Raw genomic sequence first — 17,973 nt, forward strand, 5'->3', positions numbered from 1 at the left:
TAAGAACCTAAGGGAAAAAGAAATTATATGAAGTCTTGTGTCTTCTCTTTTTGTTTCTTAGGTCCATCAGATAAGAGAGAAAGGACAGAAGTGGGGAAATTGAAGTGATGGAGGAAAACAATAGGGTAGAAAGTTTGAAGTCAAGTAGAAATTACAAAGTCAGCTTTAAGATTAAAGGAGTATACTGGAGAGGAGTTTTTGAGCTGGAAGCTAATAAATTGCATACAAAAAGAGTCTGGGTAGCTGTTTCTCAGAAAAAGAATCCATACATTAGAGGATCAAAAGCTGATCATGCCTGAACAATGTCATGCAGTTGCAAAAAAAGTAACTATGTTAACAGAGTGCTTTTTGGAGTGAAGAAATCCTTATGTTTTCCTGATACAGGAAAAACTTCAGTAGGAGCCTGTGGCAGCACATTTGAAGGAAGGGGCAGACGAAATGAAGCCAGTCTAGAGGACAAAAAGGCGGCTGATGGGTGTTTAGAAATATTAACCTATAAAGGCAAAAAGACCGTGAAAGGTTAAAGGAAGACGTGGGAGCTATTTTCAAACATATAAGGTTGTCTTCTGATAGATAGAAGGGGCATAAGCTACTCACAGTGTTGGAATAGAGCTAATGGTAGTGTGCTGAAATTGCAGCAGCTGGACATTAAGAAAAAGCTGATTCTACTCCCTAGAAAGGCTAAGAGACTGTTGCCTGTTTTTATAACCTCCTAAAAAATTATCTTTGAGGTAGTGCTTAGTGCTGAGCAGAGGGATGGGCCAGATGAATTCTCTCTGTCCTATTTTCTCTCCTGTTTTTCTAGTCAAGTGATTTATACCCAGGATTTAGGATATTGTTTTCCCCATCCAACCAGAAGTAATAAAGTGATGAAGGGACAGCAGGTGCAGTAGTTTTGAAATAATTGACTGGGTAGCAAGAGCCAGCTTGTGATTCAGCAGCATGATGGAGGGTTTCCCTCTTATCCTCTGCAAATCAGAAACCCATCTTTTGGGGTGGGGGGGAATCTCAGCAGCTCTGCCTCTGTCAAACACGGGCTCCCCTGCTGACTGGTAAGGTTAAGTTAACCTGGGTCTCACTTGGTGGAGTAGGGATCAGACATCAGTGCTTGTCCACTGAGTCAGGTGAAGTGCTCCCTTAGTTCAGAGAATTCCAGCGAGGGAAAATTGCTTTTGTTTTGGTGCTCCTCTGGGCAGCTTCTGTAGAACCTGAATAGTGTGTGTATCTCAACAGCCAAGAACCAGGCAGTTCCTGAGATGGAATTGCCCTTTTGATGAGTTACCCTTGAGCTTTACTATTTCCTGTCAAGGGTGAAGAACCCTGTAATTCTAGGAATTAGTGGAGGGACTTCATCCTGCATACTTTTCACCAGTCGTGATGTATTTGTAGATGATCCAGAAAGGGTTCCGACTCTGGAGTGCATTATAAGAAAATATTATCTAATGTGTAAGAAAATTGTAAACATGGGTGGTGCTTGCCAGTGAGAACAATGTGAAATGAGGGAAATCATGCTTATTAGTCCACACAGTAATTCAAGTTCCTTGAGCTGTGATGTACAATCTGGAAACATTGCACAGCTGATCCCTGGGGAAGCACCGTGTGCTGGTCCCTGGGGAAGCACCGTATGCCGGCCCTCTGTTCTGTCTTCTGCCCTGGCAGCTGCTTCGGTCCTGTCAGAGACGGGGTAGTGGTCTGCTGGGATCTTCGGTGTGACCCACTATAGCTCCTGTTATTCTGAGGGATGAAACAGATGAGTGAGCATGGGGAATCTAATCTCAGTTGTTAGCCAAAATTTCAGAGTATGTGCCCTAAAATTACAGATGTTGACTTCTAGATCCTGCTCAGCCTGCAGAAGTCAAATCTACATCCTTCTACCTTCTCAGAAAAGCATCCCAACCTTGAGTCACCCTGGCTATGGCATCCTAGACATTCCCAATTGAAACTGGCCCACAGTGCAAAACTTCTTTGTTTTCTGGGGACTCATGCCTGAGGGCCACCGCTTTCCAGCATAGGCATCGGGGCACTCAGCCAGCGAGAGCATTTGCTCCTCTGACGGCCTTGGTACTTGCTTCTGATGCTGCTTGAAGCTTTTCAGCATTGCAGGAGTGAAAGGGAATTGATTCTTTCTATTTTCATCACTGCCTTCAGTTCTGAAAAGTAGGACAGAGAATCAGCTCACGATTTTTGGCACCGCAAAGCAGTTTCGAAGCAGTAGCGAGAGCACAGAATTTGTGAACAGATTACAGAGATGTTCTAACATCAGTGTATAACTTGGATCACATTTCATAGATAATCTCTGCCTCTACTGAGCTGAGATTGTTTTCATAATTCTAATTTGAAATTTAGACGTGCTGTAGCTGATGGAAATTGCACTGAGAAATTACTTGGGGGGGGTGAGATGTAAGACAGCCTTTTGCATGCTAGAAATGCATGCTAGAAGATACGGAGGTTTTCTGCATCTTTCTTTCAGTTCTCTAAGTCTGTACTTGGTGTTTAAATATATTCAGAACCCATCATCCATCGTGAACAGCAAGTCCTGCTATCTTTGTGTACATATTTTTACCGGAGCTTCTTGAAGTGGATGGAGTCTTCCCTAGGGTTATCTGCCTTACAAAGTCGGTTCAGTAATGTGCCCTCTTTTCAAAACGCTTCCCTCAGGCATTGTGTATATTGTCGTCACGTTATTTAAGCTTGATGTGGTGCTGTGGAATAGGTCAGGAGAGGCCATGCTTCTAGATTTTTCTGTATTTGTTCTCATGGCCCATTAAAATATTTTTTCCTTGACTGTAGGAGAAGTGGATGTGAACAGGAGAGAAGAAAAATGTTCAGCGGAAGCATGGTCACCAACTGTAGCTGCCCGACATGAGGCAGGCAGGAGTGAGCGCTTAGTCATAGCAGTGATGCGAGAATGACATTTTTCTTCGAGACACAATTGATCACAGGCATTAGAAGCTCAAACAGCCCCAGGATAAAGCTTCGGTTCTGTTGGCTTTAGCAGCATTTGTAAAGGTGCCAGAAATTGTTGCGAGTGAGCGTTTAAGATTTGCTTTGTCACGGCGGTTCTCAAACCATCGGAAGTTTTAATCGGAGACCCCTTGCTAAGCTCCCTGATTCTGCGTCAAGCAGAGTATTTTATCTGATCTGGGGCCCTGTAAAGCTTCAGTAACACCATGGTTTTATTCAAGTTGAGGATCTAATTTACTTCTCCTCCTCCCTTGTCCCTCGAAAAAGGACCTTAAGAAAGCTGGTAGAGAATAATCTCAGCTCCTGGAAAGAGCTCCACAGAAGTGAACCTGCTATTATGTGAATTTGTGTAGGTAAAATGGCTGTTATTACTATTTTACCCCAATTGCATTTACTTTGTAGAATAGAAAACCTTTGGCAGCCTTGTTTTCCATGCTAGCTTATTCACATCAGGTCTCTGTGTGCTAGAAAGCCCTTTTACCTGTCTTTTAACTAAATGACATAGGTATGCGAAGGTCTGTAATACCCTGCTCTGAAGGCACCAATAAATTGTTATTTAGCATATTTAGTTTAAAGGTGGCCTACTGGATGACTGATAGGCAGTTTTAAAGGCTTAACTGTTAAATATCTTATTTTTAAACTTTGAAGTCGCTGGAGGAAGTCCTGAGCTCTCGTGCAAGCCATCTGGTTCACTGCGAGAATACTGGTCTTTTGGATCTGGGTGATGGTAGAGGATCCACTAGAGAGGATTGGAACAGACCTGGAAGGAAGCCCACATTCAAATTTGTAAGGCCGTCTATCTGTCGGTTGTACAGTCGAACCTGGCATGTCAGGCTTGTTCCTTGCATGCTGTAGCCAAGGCTGGTTTCCTGAACCAGGAACCTGCAAGAAGACAACACTGACAGGGACTGGTACTGTCCTTCCCAGGGACTGGTACTGTCCTTCCCAGGGACTGGTACTGTCCTTCCCAGGGACTGGCCCTTTGCTTTCTTGTGTAGGAGCTTTGGTGCTTAGATTTAAAATAGCATGCGGTTGAACCTGGACCCTAGTGCAGTGTGGAGCGGAGTTGATGACTGTATCTTTTAGTTTTTGGGTTTGTTCTTACATATGTTTTGTTCTTACATGCTTTTCTCCTGTTGTAACAAAAGTGGATTTGTACTACACGATACCTTTCACATCAATTAGTTGTTGCTGTGAATATTGGTGTGGATTTTGTGAAGTTTTCCCATGATTTCTCTAAATCAGTTTTGTTGAAAGTTAGCTAAGATGGGAAAAGGCTTTGTTTGGTACTGTCGTAATCTATTAGCAGATCGTCAATTTGCCAGGCAGTCCGTACTGTCAAATGAAATAAATATCCATAGGAAAGTATTTTGCAACTGATTTATCGTGAAAATCACTTTCCAAAGGGCTTACTGTAAAGCAACTCTTAAGTTTCACAGTTGAATAGGAACAAAAGCTTTAACTAGAACCCAGCCTTGGAAGATTAGGTAGGTGTGGATAACAGGTTGAAATATTTAAAAGGCTTATAGGAAATACGATGCTGCAGAGGGACCGGAACCACTTGGTGTGGGAATTACAGTGAAGCAACTGGTGCTCAGGGCGGCACCCAGGACCTGGGCTGGATGGAGCCGTCAGCTGTGCATTTGCACCGTCGCTAGCAGGTGGTGCAGGGCTGTAATACTGCCTGGCCTCCTCCTTGAAGGACATTGGTTTTGAAACTGGAATTAGTCATCCCAAAGTAGGCAAATATGGTCCTCTTGGGAATGTGAAGTTTAGTCCTTGCCCTGCAATGCGGAGGCTGCAGGTCTGTAGAGTAATTTAACGTGAGTGAAGCAGAGGGAAAATTAATGGTTTCCCAGAGCCTTCCCTGTAGCGGATGCAGAAACAGACTTTCACTTTCAGTATGAAGGAGGTGGGGGGAGCAGAGGCTGCCAAGAGAGCTCGAGTGGGTCTTACTGGGGATGGAGTTGATTCGGAAACAGCCAGGAGGACAATGTGTTTCTAGGTAGACAAAGTGGTACGTGTTAAGCTGAGGTGGAATTGTGCTGAGGAAATGCTCTCTGATGCCATTTGAGAAAGAGAAAGACTCTTTTTATCCTGTTTTGTCCTGCACAAAAGTGTTCTGGTGAGTTAATCTGGAAAGGTGAGTAGGTGGGAGAAGGAGGAGGAACATTTTATTTCCCTTGTAAAATGTGTGTCTTGACTGAATGTCCTGCTCTGGGACAGCTGCTGTCAATTTACAGTTTCAGTAGTGTCTGGGAGAGCAGAGGAGGTTTTGGGGCTTCTGGGGGAATGGTACTGATGCACCTGGAAAGCTGAGTAGCTTTGGACATGGAGATATCCTTGGTTTTTCAGGCCTGTAAGGTCAGTTTTCTTCCTTCTGGCCTGAAAAGTCTTTTGCATAAGCTCAGGAGAGTGGGTTTTTGTTTGCTTTGGGGATTTTTTTTTGAAAGTTGACTCAGTCACCTTTACACCCCAGGCAGGCTCCACGGCTCCAGAGTCCAGACTCGCACTGCAAGGCCCTGTAGGTGTGTATTTAGGTTGCTGGCAAAGCCTTGTGACCTTTCTGAGTCATTTCACAGCTTGACATGGTCGCAGTGGGTAGGGAAGTGTGCTCCTTTCACAAGGACAAGTTTAATCTGCAGCGTGGTAATTCCAATGGGGAAGCTCTGTTCACACCTGGCCTTACAACAGAAGTGCCTAATCGATGTCTCTGCTTCTCATTATTGGTGAAAGTGATTAACTGTGATTAACTGAGCAGGATCTCCTCACCACTACCATGGTTTCTAACCGTGAGGAGTGATAAATTCGACTTTCTCACAAACTAAAGCAAGTTTAGCTCTATCCTTAGTACAAGGGTTCAAAAAGTTGCATTTACTTTGCAGGCAATTAATGATTCTTGCCTAATTTAGAAACCTCCTGGTGTTCTTGGATAAATCTGGACTCCAACTCGCTGCCTTTTTGCAGTGCAGATTTTTCTTCAAACCTTAAATCTAAACCTCCTGATCCTGTGCCAGCGGATTGGGCTGCGGCTCCGTGGCTGTGGAGAGCGGGGAATGTGTTTGCAGGGCTGGGTGGATGGGTGCTAGAAGAGACTGTAAAATCCAGGATGCGCCGTAGGGATAAGCACACCAGACGCTTCCGACTGTGCTGTGACGGCTGTCTAGCCCTGGGTGATGGTGACACTGTGGAAATGAGGCATTTTTGCATGCCAGAGGAGTGCTCTGAGCTTTTCTGGCACTGTGCTTGGGAAAGACTGGTGCTTGCATGGCAGAGGGGGTAGAAGTCTTGCCCACTTTTAGAAGAACGGTTCCCAGTCTGTCACTGGCTCAGCCGTACGGCACACCGCACCTCCCGAGTATCGAAAACTCGGTGTTTCTTCCAGATCGATCTGGTTTTCCCAGCAGCGCTGCCAGAGTTCCTGCCTTCCCCCTCTGCCCAAATCCTCACTGCCAATTCCCAGAGATTTTCCTATGAAATACAGCTAAATAGGTAGGGTGGGAATAAGCGACTGCTGAATCACTGCCCAGACGTCTGCACCGAGGTACTGCTTGCCTGTGCCCTGTTACCTGCCCTTCTCCTGCCTCCACCTCCTCCAGGCGTGCTTGGAATAACTCTGTTTCCCATCAATCCCTGTCGGAGACCTCCTAGCCCAAGGGCTAATTTCTGCTTGCTTCTTCCTCCTCCCCCTCCCCAGGCTAAACCAGCACCCTCCATGCCACCGCAGGTCCTCTCCTGGCTTCCATGTCGTAGTGTCTTGGGCTGCATCGAGCTGTGCTGCTCCTTCTTGTGCCCCGTTACTGGGGGGTGGGGGTTAGAATAAAGGTGCTTGGAAACCTGAAGGATGATTTTATTTTTTTTGTTCTGTTGGTTTTGAATTCTCCCCAGTTGTACTGAGTTTGGTGAGAGCTGCTCTGGCCGCCCTGCACGGTAATGGGTGCAGGTCAGTCGTTGAAGGTTGGGTCTGTCGTTGATGGAAAGATGTGATTTATATTGACTTCTCCCTCGGACGGAGGGACAAGTCTCTTTTAAAGGAAAACATTGCCTTTTTGTGAAAGAAAGTTTAGTGTATGTAATATAAAACCCTAAGGAAATTTCAGGCCAGTTCTTAGCTCCGATCCCAAATTGATGTTCCTTCGATGTTGCCATGACTGCAACAGAGTGACTCATCCCGTTATGGTTAGCAATTTGCTTGTCTTACAAAGTCACTGGGGAAATAATTTTTCCATATCTATACGACCAAGGCTGTAAGGTTTGCTCCAGCAAACAGGACAAATAATACTTCCTGGTAATAGGAGCAGCCAACTGGAAAATGAGACCAATAGGTTCTGTTCTTAGTTCCATCATTAACCTTGGACATTTTCTTTAACTTAGCTGGAGCTCTCCTTAGCTGTCTGTAAAGCAGAAAAAGTTATAAATACAGGAGATGGTTTTAGTAAGTAATTAAAATTCTGACGTTTAAAGTGGTTCAGAAGTGTAAAATGTTCATAACACCTTCCAGAACTGCTTAAGGAAAGTCCTAGTGTGCAGATAGAGGTTGTTAGGTGAATGCATGTGAGCTGGGTATAGTGGACGCTCTCAAGAGGCAGGTTATCTCCCCCAGGAAGGACAATCAGTCTCATCTTTTTTATTGAGAATTCCCTCTTTCCCTCCCTGCTCCCCATAGTTGGGGCAATTTTCCGTAGCTACACCCGGCACCATTTATTGAAGCCCAGAACAGCAGATCTTGGTGGTGTTGAAGTGGTAACGAGCCTGCTGCGTGGCTGGGTGATCATCAGCTCTTGTTATGTTTTGGTCAAATGGCAGCATTTTGGATCCTGTCTGAGATTCCAGGGAAAGGAAGGAGGCTGAGAGCTTGCCTGCTGTCGGGAGCTGCCGTCGTTCTGCCGTCCTTGTTAGTGGCAGCAGTCCTGCCTCATCGGTGCTCTCGGCGAAGCGGGTATGGACAACGTGTGTCTGCTGCTGGTGCAAATAAGAGAAACTTTAGAGAAGTTGACCTTGGATCACTGAGGAGATGGTTGATGTGGCGTAGTTAAGAACTTGCAGTTATGGCCATGGGACAGAAATTACTGAAATAACTGTTGAGCTCTTACTCCTTGCTCCGCTATAAGTCACACTGTGTTGGAACTTACCTGTTTGTTCTTCTCCCTTTCTCCTACAGATGCTTAAAAAATACTGGTGCTTATTACAGCTATGGAGTTTCATAGCCTAGGGCAATTTATTGGGGTTTATTTATTTATTTTTAAAGCAGGATGTATAAAAGATTCTGATGGGCATGCTGACCTGTCTTGATGCCTACATTGTCTTTTGTTTGAAAGATGCATCCTGAAGTGCCTGTTCTTAGGGGAACAGTGTGACTTTCTTTGTCCAGAATCCAAGGTAGCCATTTGCTGCTGCTTGTTTAGCTTGTTAAGAGTTTGGAGAACAGTTGTTGTGGTGATGTTTGGTTTTTTTATGTCCTCCTGAAGATTAGAGTTATTTTGGCCTTGAATTGTTTCTCTGGGGGAGAGTATCTAATGATTGCTCTATTAATTCTTAATGCATTTAAATCTCTCTTTTCCTTATTTGGTAAAACACTGGCACAAAGCTTTTCAGAATAAATGATGCATTTTCGAAGCCCGTCATTCCTTGGTATTGCAGTTATTAGTCTTCTGCTACACAACTTGTTGGGAATTATTGATCGTTGATGTTGGAGACAAGCTTGTCAGTTTTCAGATATGGTTGGCTGTTTGAATGCTGGTTTGTATCAACGTAAGCCCTGTTGGACGAGAGGCTGGGAAAGAATCTGTCCCTTCAAAGATGCCATGCAAGCATGATTTGAGGGGGAAAGCAATTTCTTAGATTGTTCTTATTTTGCAAGTGTTCAAGGTGTGTATTTATTCCTTCGGTTCAAAATGTCTTAATTTGGTTACTCTAAACATTGATTAATTCACAGGGGGTCAGGTGAAAGCAAGATTGTTGGGGGAATCTGAGTACAGACTTGAACCTTTTTGAGCCTTGAGAAGCTGCAGAAGGTGGAGGTGTGCGACAGCCACCGAATAGCGAGAGGGACTGGGAGGTGCAAGTGCACTGCAGAGAGAGATGAGGAGAACTGAAAATGCAATTTGACGTGTTTCCCAAAATAATTGGATTTTTTTCCTTTTGTTCCTAAAGCGAATTAAGTACTGCCTTGGTTTGTTCTCTTATTTTTCCAGATTAGAGTAGAATAAGGTAAAAGAAATGAAGACAAATGATCACTTGCCATACGTCACAGCCAGGAAAGACACTATGGTTATACAACCTTGTCTCTGTATAGTTCAACTTGAGATAACATCTTACGAAAGTTTGAAAGTATCCATTTAGATGCCCTATTGTTAGTACATTCTGTGTGAACGTTTGTTTCTTTTCTTTTTCTCTCTCATTGCTAGGTTGTGACTAGACTTATTCACTTGCTGGGTGAGAAGATTCTTGGCAGTCTTCAGCAGGGAGGTAAGACTCATTCCTGGACTACTCCCATTGATGCTGGTGCTTCCTTGGAGCTAGATTTGCATCGTTAAATCTGGAAACATAAAGCACATACTCGAAAAGAGATTTTGTCACTAAATATTTTAGCTGTTGTCACAAGTGAATGTTGATTTTTATTATATATGTATGTGTACAATTTTTTTTTGGCGGAGCATGGTTAATTAAGTGTGGGAGTGGTATGATTTGCAATTGAGATAGAAAAATACTGCATATGTGCAGTGAAATTTCCTTGAAATTTCTTGAAAGAGAAGAGCTCAAAGGGAGCACTGGAAACAGCAGCTGTAATAGACTTGAATCAGATAGTCATGCTGAGTGGCATCTGCATGGAGATTGGCTTAATACGTATGTATTTGCATTATCTTAATGAATTGTCTGAGAGGAGACTGTCTGTTACGGGTTGGTTCTTAAGCCTTGTGTATGTTGCAGAGGCAAAACGAAATATATTTACTGACTGAAGTGAGCAGGAGGAGATTTTCCAAATTTTCTTGAGCAGCTTTTAAAAGAAAACAGATGCATGTTAACTGCTGAGGGTGTTGTGGGGTTCTTTGCTGTTATGAGTTGTTTGGTTTCTGTTTGGTTGAGGGCTTTTAATTACTTTTATTGCTGTTTTTGCAATGTTCCAAGGAGGCTGACAATGAGGGAGTCAACTCTCAGGTTTTGGAGCAGTCTTGGGGAGTGAATCTCAGTCTGCTCTTTCTTTACATGTGCAGCTTTCTGTACACCATCAGTTGTGTACAACTCTCTAATCATAATTGTACTTAAACTTTTGTGGCGCTGAAATGCCTTTGCGGCCTAGGGCAGAGCCCACGCTGCTTGGGAAATAAGTGATCTGGAGAAAATGGGAGGAAAATTAGTGACAGTAATAGGAGTTCAATCAGAGCATCGCCATTGAAGTTCTGAGGGAGGGACTGGTGGAGATGAAGGAGTTGAGCAGTGATGTCTAACTTGTTTGAACCTACAAAGATCGTCTTGAAGATCACCAAAAAGAGTGGAAAAGCTATTTAATATCCTCTGCAGAGCTATTTTAGCAGACTTCAAATGAATAACTCAGTCGCTGAATATATTTGAAAAAAGTTTATCTGGTATTTCTTTGTGTCCTGCAGCGTACTGTCGGTCTTGCATATAGACTCCGAATGAGTTGTGATATGGTATATCAAGTACTTCTATGCTTCTGTCTTAAGAATTCATCTTAATGGTGCATCTTAAGCCTTTGCTGAGTGAAATGACATAAGCAGGACGTTAAATCCTAACTTAAATGACCAGAAGTTTATTGTGTACTTAGAGCTGAGTTGATAGGCATTAGCAGCACAGTAAGGTTGTCTGAGAAGGCTTAATTGAAGAGAAAATAGTATCAAAATAAAAAGAACAGTTTGTAGAACACCCCTATTATTGATCTTTTCCTGTTCTAAGCTATCTAGGAAGAGCTTAATCCTGGTCCCATGCATCGCACGCTTCTGTCAAAAAATGCTTTCCTCTGCCCATACTCTTTGTCCTTAGTCGGCTCACCGTATTGTGTTGGAGCTACTTCCTCAGTTGCTTTGCAGCTGCTTCAGAGGTTCCACAGAGTAGGGCTGGTGGTTGGACCTGATGATCTCAAAGGTCTTTTCCAACCCAAATGATTCTATTTATTTTAATACTCCTAAGCATGTATCTGTAAAGCTCATTTTCCTGTCTTGGAGAGAAGTGAAAATAGGTGGAGATACTATAGTTCCCTATAGAAACTTTGTGGAAAGCAGGCATTTATTTCCTTGGTTAGGAACACCATAAAAAGGGAATGTTAATTTTTTTAATGTTTTGATATTGACAACAGCTTTTGGGTTTTCTTAAGCGAGTTCCTCTGGGTCAATGCTTGTTCCAAAGTTGTGGTTTTTTTTTTTTCTTAACAAGTCAGGTAAATGCACATTGTATTTAACCTGTTCCTGGCATCCAGCTATTTTTCACATTGCCTAACTTACCCATGTGTGCTATGTCAGCAGCCAGAAATGATGGAAATTGATCTTCGTCCTCTTACGAATGAAATATGTGGGAACTCTTTCCTTTTGTGTGATATGGAGGATGTTACCTTTATCTTAGGTTAAGCCGTTCAGAGACACTTTCCTTGCTGCCTGACAGTTGGAAACAGTGAAATGACACCTAGCTTTCTGGGCTGGCTGACGGCAAGTGTTTTTTCTTTTCGAACAGGTCACCCTCTTGGATTACACAGCTCGAGTAGCAAGTGGGATGCCGGAAATCCTGCCAGCAATCTCTCCACAGTAGCAATTATGCCCGTCTCTGAAGAGGTGCCGCTTACGGCTTTCACTCTGGAGCTCAAGCATGCTCTCAGCGCCGTGGGTAAGAAGTGTTTACATGGTGCTGCATCACGGGAAATAAATGCTTCTTATCTTTGGAGAGAGGTATGGCCAGGTACCTGTCATTAGTCAAAGGTGGATTCATGCTGCGTAAGGGGGGTGGCAGTACAGCAGTGCTCAGCCTTTGTCATGACCTCTTGCTTCTCTGTCCCCATCCTGTAATTAATTTGCACTAATTTTAGTGGAAAACTTTTGGCCTTAACAACTCAGAAATATTAGCCAACCTGTCTGGCCTCTCGCCTTGGCTGCCCTCGGCACTCCTGAGGCTGCAGGCGCTCCAGTGGGCAAATCCCACGGGCCTGAGAGCCTGATTCTCTCTTGCTCATGTGTGAGGGTCTTTCAGGCTTCCTCAGTTGTGCAGCTCCATCCAGCAAAGGGTTTCTTACATGGTTTTCTTTTGTTGAGGTAGTGCAGTGAGTGGTAAGTACAAGACCTGATGGAAGAGGCTTGTGGAGGAGATCTAGGTTGACACTGGAAGTCCAAACAAGTCTTAAGTCATTGTCCCATTTGTTGCCAGCTCGTTTGTCTGTCTTGTGCTGTGTATTCAGCTCACATCTGAGTCATTAATTGCTTTATCCATTGGTGAGGTTTTGCGTGCAAGTTCCAGTATTTAATTCACAATTCAGTTCATGCTCGGTACTACAGTTTGACATTTCCTGAACAGCCTCTTCTCATCCTCATACACTATCACAGAACTCTTGAGTAAATCTCCTGTAGTCCTTTGATGAATTGTTAGTCTGCTATCTCATGGCTTATTACTTTGGAAAGTACAGGTTACGTGATGCTTGAGATATAACCACTTACATTTATTGGTTATTTGCTTTTTGACCTTAAGGGTATCTGGAGCTGGCACTTACTATTCTGCTTAAAAAATCTTCTAGGTGAGCAGGCACAGGAAAAAGCTGTTGACGCTTGAACTCTTTAACCTTTTGAAATATGAATTTTTGTGCAGCTTATGGAGGAGATACATTGCAGTGAGAACTAATTTGTGGGCGTTTGAAGATTCCTCTTATTTTGAGATGGCAGAAAAATTTTACACCCATAACGGAGCCCAGATCTCAGCCATAGCTATATTGCTAATGGGGACTTATGGATTGTTGCCAGCTTGTTTTGATGTGTGACAGCACTAGGAGCCTGTAAATAAAACAAACAGAAACTTAAGTAGGTAGATGGACTATTCAGAATGAAAATACCGATCCTAGTTGAAAGCAACTAGAACATGACAAATGAGGGGTTTTGTTATAATCACGTGGCCTTTCCTTGTTCACTCTTCTTTTTTCTTTTCTTTTCCTAAACTGATGCCTGTGCAGTGCTTGGCAGCTATACATGGTACTATACAACCTTGGCATCTGAAGTTCTTGCCAACGTGGAGCAGACGGCTGCAGTGGGAAGAGGAGAGTGTTGTGTGTAAACACAGCTAGCCACATGGTTCCAAACACAGCTGGTAGACCAGGCTCTCTGGCCTCGATGGCCTCTGTGTGTCAGGTCAGCCTATTGCTTATTCAGCCCCACAGCGCTCAGAGGCAGTGGTTAAGCTTCTGCCAGTGCTTTACTGGGTGTTTACAGGCTGTGTGGTGCCCAGGGGTTTTTCGTGTAGGCTGTGTTGTTTTTATTATTTTATTTAGCAGAAGCGAGATTCTCTCATTTTCTTTCTTCTCGCAGGTGCTTTTGTATTTTCTCCTTTATCCTGCAGCTATAAGCTGTTTGGGTATTCCTTACTGGTGCATGACAAAGTGCTGCGAGCCATGTGCCAGATGGAAAGGGGCTGGTTTTTGGAGTGATTTTTCTTCTGACTTCTGGCATCAGACAAGGAAAGGAGTAGTAAAGTTGGTGTTGTGAAGCAAAACTTCACTTGATTTCTAGGTTGTCTGGGTATTCACCTGACCATTAGAACTGTGTCCATTTTACAGGGAGAGGAATTGAAACGTTCTAGAGGAAGATTTGCGGAAGGGCGTTGGTGAGCTGCTGGTGTGCTGGGGCTTCCTGCTGCTGCCACCTGAGCGCTTACCCGCTTCGAACTTTCAAACTGGCTGATTAGCGTTGGGGTTTGGGTGTGAACTGTGATTAGGCCTTAAACCTGTTTATGGAAATGAGAGGTGTTATTTAATATGCTTGAGAAGGCTTAATTGAAAATCTTTCTCTTAAGGAGGTCTCTTTCAGTGTTTGTCTTCCTCATTTTGAAAATAAGGCATTTCACTGTGTACGTCTGCTGCTATTAGCCTATTTTTGTTGTTTTTTCTTTGTTGTTCTCAAACCAACTTTTTTGTAATTGTAAATTGTAATCAGATGTTGCCATTTAACACTTGGCTTAATATTTGATCCATATTGTTTCATTCCTCTGAGCTTAAAATATGTTCCAGAGCAGTGGAGGGTAGCCTTAGCACATGGGGTGAAAGCAGTAGTTTTTTGCTTTCTTTTGCAAATTTATATGTATGTTTAGAAAATTCCTTACTCTTCCTGTTAGTAGTAACTCAGGTGAATATTGCAGTGATACCTCGAATCCCCTTGCTGCAGGATGGAGACAAGAGGGTAGAAGGAATTGGAGGATGCAGGCAGTAATTCTGAGCTCACTGCAGGAGCCACCAGCAGGTACCAGGAGCCACAGCTCTTGGGAGGAGCCTGCCCTCGCTCAGGGGGAGCGTGGCCGGATGCAGGCTGGGTTGGAATGCAACCTGCAAAATTAGATGAGAGGATGGTTTTTCTTTTCCTGGAACTGGCATTAGAAGGCTGTTGGCAGTGCCATGAGTTGGAGCTCACTGCAGGTTAATCCATTTAACAGGAGGGGGTTTTTGGTTATTTTTGGCTGCTTTCCATCTTATTAAAGGAGTATAAAAATAATAATCACAAATAGAATATCTCAGTCTGATAGTGGAAGTTTCATAACACCATGAATTAATATTTACTGTCCACAAGAACTGGAAATCTCCACAGCCCCCTGGCCCCAATGTTTTTGCCTGTAATGAGGCAGGGCGTGTTGGTTTGGTTGCTTGGTTCTGTTGTGTGGTTTTAATTATATTTTTTTTTCAAATTTCTGGTGGTTTTCATTTTGTTTTGTTGTTTTTTGATTTGTACTGGGACCACCTCAGGTGACCAGACTGCTCTCCATACTGGGCTTTCCGGGCCCCAGAGCACACTGGCCTGGCTGGCCAGGTCGTGCTTGCATTCTGCACGCCGGGAGCATCAATGTGTGGTACCACGCGCAGCTTTGTCCAACCAATTTGTGCTGGTTTCTTTGAGGTTTGGTGTTTCTGTGGTTTATGATAATTCAGATATTGTTTCCAGGACAGTGTGATTGTGTCCCAGTTAAATATTAAGGGCTGTTCATGTTTCCATGGAGTTTTTTCTGTTAAAAGCTGGGCGGTGAAGCAGTTACTTGGTACCTGGTGGCAATTACTCTGCATGAATCTGCCTTCATCTTGAGACAGGTACAAATGTAAAATACGATCTGAGCATTGAGGAGAGAGCAGGAAGGTCCTGCAGGGCATAGTGAACTGGAGGCTTCCTCACTCCATTTGTTTGTATGCCTCAATGTGGAAGTCCTGTCTTTGAATCTTGGTCTTTGGGTTTCCAAACCCAATACACCTGAGTTACTACTAACAGGAAGAGTAAGGAATTTTCTAAACATACATATAAATTTGCAAAAGAAAGCAAAAAACTACTGCTTTCACCCCATGTGCTAAGGCTACCCTCCACTGCTCTGGAACATATTTTAAGCTCAGAGGAATGAAACAATATGGATCAAATATTAAGCCAAGTGTTAAATGGCAACATCTGATTACAATTTACAATTACAAAAGAGGATGTAGAATATAAGACTTCCAAAAAGCAGGGACAGAATTTTCGCTTCTGAACCACAGTGAAAGAAGGTGGGCAAGTGTTACCGCTGTGCAGTTTCAGGTTAAGATAACCATGCCCATGAATTCTGGTCGATGTGCATGGTGTCTGTTTTTATTATTAATACTTTTTCCCCTTAATCCTGGTAGAGCTGAGAGCATCTCTGATCAAAAGCTTATCAAAAATCTCTTCTGCAGTATTCAGATTTTTAAAAAGTATTTGCCAAACTATTGTTTCATTCTTTTACTGGGAACAGCTAAATACCACATGGCTGTGTGAGTTCTGCTTGTATGTGGGAGCCCTCTGATCACATATAATTTCTGAAGTACGGAGGGATTCAAATCCAACATATGTGTCTCTCTTCTTCCTTTCTGCCCTTTAAATATAAGCTTTCTTTTCATTTCTAAAAATGTATAACGTGTTGGGAAGCTCACTAAAATATCTTGGACTAGATGATCTTTTGAGGTCCCTTCCAACCCCTAACATTCTGTGATTCTGTGATCTTTACTAATAATTTATTGGAGTTTTTAACTGTAGTTCTGCCTGAATTTCCCTTCTTTGCACATAGATTAGATTTAAATGTGAAGTGGCTAATGTGGTGTCTGGACTCTGGCACAACTTGGTATTTTTTGCTGGATGAGATCTGACACTGCGACATCAAACTCGTTTATCAGTTCTGTCTTTCTGATGCATATTTTTACAGATTTTTATTAGGCCAAATATAAATTCTCCTTTGAGGTCCAGGCAAGTAGGTTTTCTGTGCTAAAATTTTTCCAGAGTGCGTTTTGTACTGGGCATATCTCTTTGTGCAAGTATTTTTTCCAGGTGACGTGGATTTGCAGCCATTTCTAAGCATCAGAGATCACTCCTTGGTTTCGGGACCTCTGAGTTCCCTAGGCAACTGTTTGACCATGTTTTATTAGACTTAGAACTAGGATATCTGTATTCCCACCCCTGTATATCTTATGAAATTGATGTTATGTGGAAAAAAGTTACCAAAGTGAGTACCATGCTCATCTCTGGAAAGAAAGGAAGAGTTATATGTCTTGTGTGACGCTTATGTCCCCTTACTGGGGCAGGATTTGAGCTGGGAAGCCTTGCTGAAGGGCTGTCTCAACCCTTTTCTTCAGTGCCTTTTATTCTTAAAAGATAAAATGAACTAGACCTCTGATATTTGCCAGAATTTTTTTCTCCTCACTTCAGTTTCATGGAATTGTGGTTCCGTACTGAAACACAGATGGCTCTGGAGCACCAGTTCAGATGCTCCATGAGGTTTCCCACTGAATCGTCATCCTCTGTGCCTGAGGGTAAGACCACTGCCTTGCTGTTTTCTTGCCTGAAGGGCATAAAAGCTGGGATTTGGAATCCCATCGAGTTTGCTGAAAGAAAAATCCCCCAGGGGCTATTAAGTCACCACCTCTGGCTTGAGAAATCCATGAACTGCAAATTGCTGGAGGCTCGGAGGATGTCATTAAGTTTTCCTTGCTCTAATACTCTTCCCCAGCAATCTGCTGCTGGTCGCAGTCAGAGAGACACTGTTTGGCTTAGATAAATATTTAACGTTACCTCACATCACCTCGCCTATGTTCTTAACTTTGAGCTATTCACCCTGTCTCTAATCCTACTGAAACAGTCACTGAAGGGTGCAGGTGGCTGCTGGAGGATGGAGGGATGTTTTTATGATGCCAACTGAATCTGTAAATTGCCTGCGAGGCTTATGTCAGGTGGGGACTGAGCATCACTAGATGCTGGTGTGTAACTATGATGATGCATGTTGAGGATGCACTAATGCGTTGTCTTGGGCACTCCTGCCTGTTGGTGTGGCTGTTCGAGGGGTATGTGCTTGAGAATGATTTTTATTTTTTAACTTTTTTATTACTTCATTGCTTTCGGCAGTTTAATTTAAATAACACTTTTGGTCATTCCGTTTTATGAGAACGCATATGTTGGTGTTCTTGATCACATTAATGGAGGGTTATTTAATGGTTGATTAATTGGGAGCTTGCAAGAAATTGGAAATGTAGAGCAGATGGTTGTTATTTCTAAAACAAAACAGAATCAGTTCAGTTGGAAGCATGACCATGTTGTGTGCTGGGGAGGAAGAAGGGTCTGGGCGTCTGTCCCCTGGTGCCGGTGTGCAGAGTGGACGCTGGGCAGGCTCCCCCTGAGCTGGCACAGCCGTGTGTCTGTCTGTACACGCTTGTTGGTGTCATATACTGTGAACTGCTGCTTTTCCAAATACAAAAGTGAGGTGAGGGGACGTGATTTCTGAAGTCATAGGCCTCTCCAAGGCTCTTGTGATGCTTGATGGGGATGTGTTGTT

At 43.3% G+C, this 17,973-nt stretch overlaps 1 protein-coding gene across 1 annotated transcript in view; it reads left to right on the forward strand.

Annotated features, from left to right (window-relative positions):
• The window catches only part of PNPLA7 (patatin like domain 7, lysophospholipase), a 127,972-nt gene that overhangs the window by 52,179 nt on the left and 57,820 nt on the right, over nucleotides 1-17,973 (forward strand). Inside the window, exons 20-21 of the mRNA XM_086475571.1 lie at nucleotides 9,372-9,432; nucleotides 11,650-11,799. Coding sequence (XP_086331697.1) covers nucleotides 9,372-9,432; nucleotides 11,650-11,799 — 211 coding nt within the window. The remainder of the gene's footprint in view (nucleotides 1-9,371; nucleotides 9,433-11,649; nucleotides 11,800-17,973) is intronic.

This window comes from Leptosomus discolor, chromosome 19, assembly GCF_034619465.1.
Source record: "Leptosomus discolor isolate bLepDis1 chromosome 19, bLepDis1.hap2, whole genome shotgun sequence".
NCBI lineage: Eukaryota > Metazoa > Chordata > Aves > Leptosomiformes > Leptosomidae > Leptosomus > Leptosomus discolor.